At 32.4% G+C, this 9788-nt stretch overlaps 1 protein-coding gene across 1 annotated transcript; it reads left to right on the forward strand.

The window, feature by feature from the left end:
* The first annotated feature begins 381 nt into the window (after positions 1 to 381).
* Positions 382 to 3279, forward strand: CYP735A2 (cytochrome P450, family 735, subfamily A, polypeptide 2). Its single transcript, XM_059595672.2, has 5 exons — positions 382 to 754; positions 854 to 1080; positions 1173 to 1414; positions 1646 to 2024; positions 2690 to 3279. The coding sequence occupies exons 1-5, from the start codon at positions 463 to 465 to the stop codon at positions 3119 to 3121; spliced, it is 1572 nt and encodes a 523-aa protein (XP_059451655.2). The 5' UTR covers positions 382 to 462; the 3' UTR covers positions 3122 to 3279.
* Positions 3280 to 9788: the final 6509 nt, after the last annotated feature.

Genomic DNA, 9788 nt, shown 5'->3' on the forward strand with positions numbered 1-9788 from the left:
AAAGGCTATTTTGTTAAGCTAAACTGCTAAAAACGCTCCCCAACGAACTCAACAAAACAGCAAATGAGTTGATGAAGGAAAAAAAAGAAGGAACAAAAAAAGGAATAGAGAAACCATATATAAATGATAGGAAAAAATTATTTAAATGAGATAATAAAGGTGATAAGTTAAAACGTTGAGTCAAATGTGGGTGCTTTAAAAAGATAGATAGCTAAAATAAATAAATGTGATTTTTGTTAACTAAATTTAGCCAAACATTTGTCAGGCGGATGCCAATGCTCTAATTTAAAAAGATCTTTATTTTACCAGGCCATTCGTTGTGTTATAAATGACCCTTCTCGGTTCACTAAGGAACTAACCCTCTAATTAGTTCTCCCTCTCTCTCTCTCTCTCTCTCTCTCTCTCTGTGTCTGGCTTGTGGGCGTGTGAGAGTGTTTGATATTTCTAAGCCTTTTGTGTTCCATGATGACGATGATGGCCATGGTGGTACTGACGATTCTGTGTGGCGTATGCGTCTCTTTGTTAATGAAAATTGCTCATGACACTCTCTCTTGCTACTTTCTAAACCCGAGACGCATCAAGAAAATCATGGAGAGGCAAGGAGTGCGTGGCCCCAAACCCCGGCCTCTAAAGGGCAACATCTTGGACATGGCCTCCCTCGTTTCCAAAACTACCTCCCAAGATATGAACTCAATCAACCATGACATCGTCGGCCGCCTTTTGCCACATTACGTGGCGTGGTCCAAACAATATGGTAGGCTGCCTATTCTCTCTCACTTTCACATCACTAAATTTGATTTCCCTCCAAATCGCCTAAAACTTACTCATATCATACATGTATGTATATATATAGGAAGGAGATTTATATTTTGGAATGGAGTGGAGCCCCGGATGTGCTTGACGGAGACCCAATTGATAAAAGAGTTTCTCTCCAAGTACAGCACCACCTCCGGTAGATCATGGCAGCAGCAACAGGGATCCAAACATTTTATCGGCAGAGGTTTATTAATGGCTAACGGAAAAGATTGGTACCATCAGCGTCACATCGTTGCTCCGGCTTTCATGGGAGACAAACTCAAGGTACGATAAAGATAGATTTCTTTTCTTTTTTCTTTCTATGTTATAAAAATAAATGTCACAAATGGTTGTTTTTTTGTTTGTGTTTGTTAAAGAGCTATGTTGGCAACATGGTGGAATGCACTAACGAGATACTCCAGCAACTGCAAAATAAGGTAAAATCAGGCGAAACAGAGTTCGAAATTGGTGAATACATGACTAATCTCACTGCCGACATAATTTCTAGAACCGAGTTCAATACAAACTCTGACAAGGGAAAGAAAATATTCAGCCTCCTAACAGTTTTGCAACGTCTCTGTGCCCAAGCCACTAGAAAATTGTATCTGCCCGGAAGCCGGTGAGTTTATATGATATGATGAGTTATTATTAATTCACGATTCTTTCATCGATATAAAGGCGATATGATATTTTATATCTTTTACGTAGTCGGGTTTTCTTGTTTTTTTTTTTTTTTTTCTTTTTTTCTTTAATAGATTCCATCTTTTTCTTCAAGCTTCGTTGCTGGTATCTTTTGGATTGTTTCATCGTCACATGCTGAATAATTCGTTAATTGTTTTTTTCTTTTCAGGTTTTTTCCAAGTAAATACAACAGAGAAATAAAGTTATTGAAGATGGAGGTGGAGAGGTTATTGATTGAAATAATTCAGAGCCGAAAAGACTGTGTAGAGATTGGTCGGAGCAGCTCGTATGGGAATGATTTGCTGGGTATGCTGCTTAATGAGATGCAGAAAAAGAGAGAGAATGGGTTTAGCTTAAATTTACAGCTAATCATGGATGAATGCAAAACATTCTTCTTTGCTGGACATGAAACCACTGCCCTGTTACTCACATGGACCGTCATGCTACTTGCTAACAACAGCTCCTGGCAAGAAAAGGTTCGTGCTGAGGTTGAGCAGGTCTGCCATGGTCAAACTCCCTCTGCTGATCATCTCCCCAAGCTCACCTTGGTAAGCAACAAATTTTTTTTTTGTTATTATTATTACTCCTACCAGTACCTCTTACTTCTGGGATTAATTAGTAGAAATTACTGTTTGCTTTGGTCATAAACTCAAGAATATACAGTTTAATGTCAACCACGGTTTTCAACCATAAAATTATACGTTACTTTTCATACTCATTTATATCTATTGATGTGAAGTATACGTAAGTAGTATTTATGTCAAAGTCATAAATACGTTACATCAATCAATGTAAAATAGAAATAAATAATAAATGAGTGTAAAGAAGAACAGTTTTATTCAATTTTCTTAGAAACACCGAAAAGAAAAGCTAAATATGGGACCCCCATCCACTCCGAGAGTCTTCAACTCTCATGGCTCCCCACTTCCAATATTAGTTCAAGTCTCAACTTCTTAGAAAAAAGACCTAATGTATATAAAATTTGGAGAATCTGAATTAATGATTCTTTTAGTGGCATAGCAGGTATTGAACAGAGAGTCAAGTGTCCAAATGACTTGGCATTGCCTTTGTTGGCAGAGCTCGATCTAAAAGTTTACACTAGCTAGTGACGTGATGTCGTCTAAAGCTTAATTTAATCCCTTAACTTATTACCCTAATCCTACCACTAATCAAAATTAATTAATATTAAATTTACATGTTCTCACGACCGCAGTTAAATTGGGTGATAAACGAAACTCTGCGGCTTTATCCGCCGGCAACGGTTCTCCCTCGAATGGCCTTGGAAGATATTAAACTAGGCGACCTGCATATCCCAAAGGGTCTATCAATATGGATCCCAGTGCTTGCAATTCATCATAGCAAAGAATTGTGGGGTGAAGATGCAAACGAGTTCAACCCGGAAAGATTTGCTTCCAAGTCATTCACACCTGGCCGGTTCATCCCTTTTGCTGCTGGCCCCAGAAATTGTGTTGGCCAAGGTTTCGCCATGATGGAAGCTAAGATCATATTAGCCATGTTAATCTCGCGGTTTAGCTTCACCATTTCAGAGAATTATCGCCATGCTCCTGTTACTGTTCTCACAATAAAGCCTAAGTATGGGGTTCAAGTATGTTTGAAGCCCTTAAACCCAAAAAAAATATACTGATTTTGAAGTTAAAGAGTTTGTGTTTTTGTGAGAGAGGTTACTATCATGAGCGTTTTGATAAGGTTTATCATTGTAATTTTTTCTACCTTCTTTTTTTTATAGAGATAAAAAGGCAGTACTTATGCTTGTAAGAGTTACACACAAAGGAATAGAAAGGTGAGGAAAATTGAAAGAATGTACCATTATGATTTTGCCTTTTGGTGTTATTGTCAAATGTGTCATATTTAAAAAACGGGTCAGTAAATATTAACTTCATATACTCTATTTGAAATGGTGAGAATCATGTTCCTCATAATTAAAGGGTCAAAACGAGCACTCAAACAGTTGGGGGGCAAGCAAATTTAGGGTCTTTTTAGATAAGCCTAAAGTCCCACAGGAAAAAAAATTAAAGAAAAAAAAAAACACAGTGATGGGTGAAAATGGGTTTCTTCTTTAGCTTTGGTTCTCCACAAACACTTGAAATGATTTAGAGATTCTCCCATCTCTTCACCCAATTCAATTGATTTAAGAAAGTGCTCAGCTCTCAACATTGAAATATAGCCAACTTGGAGTAGGCAAAGGTAGGGTCGGGATCTTTTTCATTAACTTTGTGCTCAAAGGTTACTTTCTCAGCCACTTCATACAGCAGTCTGCGATATATATATTCTGCTTCCCACTACTCAATTTCTCTCAATTGTTTTTGTTCCAACCTCCCTTTCAATATTTCTCTCTCTCTCTCTCTCCCAATAGTTTAGAGAAATAAATTTTTTAAAAGAAGTACTTGTAATAAAAATTATAATACCCATGACGGTACTCGTATATATATACTAATTATTCATACACATGATCTAATTCATTTTCTTTTTTGGCTAGGTTAGGCTCCCCATTGACAACATCTACAGTAAGTTGAGAAGAACATAAATAATAACTTAGGAAATTAGTATAATAACATAGCAGTAATGGAACAAAAGCAAAAAAATTAATGTTTGTTTGCCATAGTTGATATGGACCATTAAGCAGCAATTAATGGCGACAAGGGCATGGACACAAAATCATTAAACTAGTCGAAGAAATTGGCTGGCGACAAATATTAATATGCATATGTTAATAAATGCCATAGAGCAGCCTTCCTTGATGGCTAGAACCCACGACATGCATGCACCAGTGATTCAGTGAAGCAGCTCGGCAGCTGGTGGAGCATTTGAGTAGCAGAACCAATTGAAATAGTTTTTTTTTTTTTTTTTTTTTTTTTTTTACAAAGCAAATGCATTTATTTGTGGCAATTTCTGCGGTGATGGACGAATACAATGGTTATAATGCTACCAACTGTCCTGCACTAAGTTACTCTCTGTCCAATACTGACCATAATAATAATAATATTATTAATATGATAAATTGCACTGTCCAAGACGAGTATACCAAAAAGTAGTTGATTTAATAAAGATGACATTACAATTATAAACAATCATTTATCAAGTAGAGGTTATACTGAAAAAAAAAAAAAAAAAGTCAGAACAAAAGTTTTTATATCCAAACACATAAGCGGATGAAATAAAAATCTCTAAAATAAAGTCACTAAAGCCAAAAGCTAATGTAGGTAAAGAATGAAGAAAAACTACATTTAGGTATGAAATTGCAGCCAAAATAAGAGTTTTACGTCTAAACACAAGCATGAAAATGATTTTTAGGTATGAAATTAAGAAATCTACATTTAGATTGAAAGTATATAAACAAAAAAAAATGTTATAATCACTAGATCGCTGAAAAGTAAATAATTCATTTCAAATAACGCTAATTACAAAGAAGGCAAATGTTATGGGTCGTACTAAATCTTTTACCAAGAGATTAGTACCAAAATGATGCATGTAAAACTTATTTATTAATACCCGTAACATTTCTCTAATTGATTAATTGTTTTGATTATGTCCAATAAATAAGCTCTACATTATTTTAGTACCTATAAGATTTCTCAATTGAGAAACTATACAAAAGGAACCCATATATATATATATATATATATATATATATATATATATATATATATATATATATATATATAGAGGCCAATAAAGCTTATAGGTACACACATCTATAACCAATGTGAAATAATGCACGATATATAACCTAACAAAACCTAGCTAGTTGATTTGGGCAAAAATCAAACCCCAATAGTGCAAGTTTTGAGGCTGATTTGGGCATAAATAAATTGTGTATTAATTGTTAATTAGCTAGGTCTCATAGCTACCTAGCTAGCTCATGTATGTTTTTTTCATCTGGCCATCCATATATGCTATGCAAAAACATGCATGCATATCATGCACGGGCAATTAAGTTACTTACTTAACCTCTAAACCATTTGAAAAACAAACCACAATGATAGTGGATGGCCCTCAAGCCAAAATGGTAGTCATATCAGAATATAATGCCCCATAAAACAAATCAATCATTAGAATATATATATATAAAGAGGTCAAATGTTTCAAAACTTTACAAATTTGATCAATCTTTTTGTCGGGTCAAACCAACTTTTATATTTCGCAAAAGGGAAAGAAGGAACCTGTAAACAAATCTATATATGTTTCTTGATACGAGAACAATTAATATATATGCAGATCGATCTGGAGTATATTGTTACCCCCAAAACGCGTATGAATAAATCATAATTAAGTTTATTTAGTTATTGGAAAAATAAACAATTAAAAAGAGAAAACATGGAATTTTTAATAAGCATGTTTCCAAGATGATATAAAATAAAGAAATAAAACAATTTAATTCAATGAGAGAGAGAGAGAGAGAGAGTAACTCCCCGTTACAGAGTCCAGATATGACAGACCTCACCACATAACCGGTATTTTGACTTGGATACCATACTACACGTCTAAACCTTCACAGCTTCTTTTACAAAAAGGAAATTTTTGTCCTTTAACCTAATCTTTTTTTAAAAAAAAAAAAAAAAAAAATGCGTCGGTATTTATAAAGCAAATTGGAAACAATCTATTGAGCTCTACACGTGTGAAAAGAAAACTGTTGCCCACCCTAGCTCCTCAAAAAAATCAAATAAAATTATTTCATATAAATAAAAAAGGCTTTGTCCTTCGAATTCAAAATAATGTATCTCACACTTTGACTAATTATTTTTTCTCTATTTATTGCTTACTTTCCAAAACAAGCCTATAAAAATTATTGAGAAAAATTACATTTACTCCATCTAACTATCAAGGTTGGCCCAATAGTTTTTAGGGGGGGGGGCGAAATGCAGTTTACCCCGCTGAAGTTTCAGGAGTTTTTCAATTTTAACCTCAAAGTTCAAAAATTAGCAATCTACCCCCCTGAAGTTTCAGGAGTTTTTCAATTTTAACCTCAAAGTTCAAAAATTGGCAATCTACCCCCTGAAGTTTCAAAAATTGGTAATTTAAACCCTCCGTTTAATTTTTTCATCTAAATGGATGGAAATCTATGAAATTACATCATTACTCTTGGGCTTTTTTAAAAAAAAATTCGTCCAATTTAACGGAAATTAGTAATAGAGGTTTAAATTGCAAATTTTTGAAACTTCAGAGGGGTAGGTTGCCAAATTTTGAACTTTGAGGTTAAAATTGAAAAACCCATAAAACTTCATGGGGTAAACTGCATTTTCCCCTTTTAGGGCCTTAGGCAAAACCTTTAAATTGAGCTTTCATTTTTATAATATTTGAATATTAATTAAATAATATTTATTTTAATATTATTGTTATTATTTTTTATTTAAAAATCATTATTCTCCCTAAAATACTCTATCTAAATCTTTTGAATAAACTAGTCATTTTCTATTATGCTTCTCCCCATTTGATAATTTCCGTATATAATATGTACTAAAAAAATGCTTAAAGTTTTCATCTTTAGGAAAATCTATATTACTATCTTATTGGACCAATTTTCTACTAATAAATTCCTTAATTTTGCATCAATATTTTTCTTTTGGCCTGGGTCATAAATATTTATAACAATAAAGTTTTTTTTTTTTTTTCCTATTCAAATGAGGAAAGGGATAGAGTTAGATACTATTCAAATATTTATACCAATAGACTTAGCTATATCAATAGTATTTTCATTATCTTCTAATTCTTTTTGATGAATTTCTTGTTCATTTACAAGTTTTTCACTTAAATTATCCTCTATATTTTGTTTATTGCTAATAACAAATTTATTTAGAGCTCCTCTTTGAGATTCAATCTGCTTTTCTACTTCTTTTTTTCTTTTTTCTTTTTTTAAGTTTTTCATATCCAGATGCATATTTTTTGGTAAAAATATTAAAAAATTAAACAAACACGATTTATATATATATATATATATATATATATATATATATATATATATATATATATATATAAATAGAACAATAAAACTGAGTTGTGGTTTTATTGTTCTATTTGTTACTGTACGGCCAAGGAAGCATGTTGTGGGCCTTGTGAGTTGTAGTTGTTGGGCAGCGAAAGCATGCTGAGGGCCTCAATATTATAAAAAAATAAAATTATTTTTTAAAAGCATGTTGAAGGCCTTAAGAAAGTATGTTAAGGGCCTCATTATTACAAACAAATAACATATATATATTTTTTAAAGATTTTGAGGGCCTTGTGGCCGTTCTGCAGAAAGCATGCTAAGGCCTCCATATTATAAAAAAAATAATAATATATTTTTAAAGCACATTGAAGGCCTCAAGAAAACATGTTAAGGGCCTTGATATTATAAATAAGTAATAATATATTTTTTTAAGCATGTTGAGGGTCTTAAATTTTTATGCAATTTTTTTTTTTTTTTTTTTTTTTTGCCTTAGAAAATAAATTTGGGACTTATAAAATCAAGGCTTTAGGCGCCGGCCTAACTCACCTAGTGGTTGGGTCGGCCTTGCTATCACCTTATCTACATTAATGTTTTCTTAATGTTTCAATTTTTGTAATGTCTCTGGCCCCTTCTCCTCCAATATACAGGTTGCAATTTCCCTCTCAATTAGGATTTTATCTTAAATGTTAACAAAATGGTCGTCACATGCCATTTTTGAACCATATTAACCATTATACCACCAAAATATTTACAAAAATACAATTATAGCTTTAATCTTAAAAGAAAATATCTCTAATTATTCTTTTTAAATAAAGAGCCAACTTGTGACCCACGACCGGGGCTTTTGTTTTTGTTTTCATTTCTTTTGAATATTTTCATTTTTTCTAAATATTTTGCTTTATTGTTTTGCCGGATATTTTTCTTTTCTTTTTTTTTCTGAATTTTTTAATCTTATTAAGGGTACTTTTATCATTTTGGATCACTAAAATGACCATTATACCTCTTTTTGCTGATTTAACGAAAAATTTGAGGTGGACATTGCAACCCCAATTGTAGATTTAATTTGGCGAACAATATTAATTTACAAACATAGTGGTACTATGGATGTAAATATAGTTTTTCCAACTTATTGCTTTATGTAAATCATAGAATAACGTATTATGCAATGCCAATACCTAAAAAGCTTCATCATTCCGACTGGATCAATGCCAATGCATAGAGAGTTTCGTCATGGCCATTGTTTTTTATTCAGATCAGGAATTACCATTTTGGAATTTAGTATGAACTAAGTGCATCACAAATTGCAATCAAATGAAAAATAAAATAAATTTGACTAACTAACAAGTACGATTTTGTATGAAATTCGAATGGTTTTTTCCCTAAAGTTGTAACCAGTTTACAACTATGAATATCATCGTATAAATTCACGCTTCTTAGTACAAAATGAAAAGTGCATTATTATGGATATGAGTTGTTCAATTTTCTCAACTAAAAAAATTAAAAACAAATACTTGATCGTGTTTAGCAAAATGTAACATGTATCTACCAATGTCAATACCTAAAAAGCTTCATCATTCCGACTAGCTCCAATGCCAATGCTTAGAGATCTTATTCATGGCCATAGTTTTCTATTTAAATCACAAATTACCATTTTTTTCTACATTTGTTTTTGCCTTTGATTGCATCCCCTTTTCCCCCTCTCCTGCTTTGATTAGGACAAAAAAGACAAAAACAAATGTATATAAATTTTCACGTCAAAACAAAAAAATTGTAGATAAATTTTATTAACTAACCTGAACGATTGTGCATAAAATCCAAATGGCTTCTTCTCTACATATATCATCGTATAAATTCACGCTTCTTAGGATAGCATCTAGCAGCTTCGCACAAATCCCAAGAAATTACTTATTAAGTATTTGATCGAAATATTCATGAAATGTTTTTGTCATTAAATAACAAAAGGAAAAGTGCATTATTAAGGATAAGAATTGTTCAATTATCTCAACTTAAAAACTTAAAAACAAATACTCATTTGTGTCCGGCAAAATATTGGTAAGCATTGTGAATAAGCCTAGAACAACATTATAATACATTTTCCGCTCTAATGCTTGACAGTGCAAACCATCATTTTATGCAGAGTACTGACATGAGGGATCTTCCTATTCCATTGACTTACACTACTAAAAATGGGGGTTTTAGCAATGTTTTTTGGTACTCAAAACATGAGGGATCTTCCTACTCCATTGACTTACACCACTAAAAGTGAGGGTTTTAGCAATGTTTTTTGGTACTCAAAATAATCACATATATTAATTGTGTTTACAAACATAAAAATGAAGAAATTTTTTAGATGAGATTTGGTAAACAA

The sequence above is a fragment of the Corylus avellana genome, chromosome 5 (assembly GCF_965113065.1).
Source record: "Corylus avellana chromosome 5, dhCorAvel1.hap1.2, whole genome shotgun sequence".
NCBI lineage: Eukaryota > Viridiplantae > Streptophyta > Magnoliopsida > Fagales > Betulaceae > Corylus > Corylus avellana.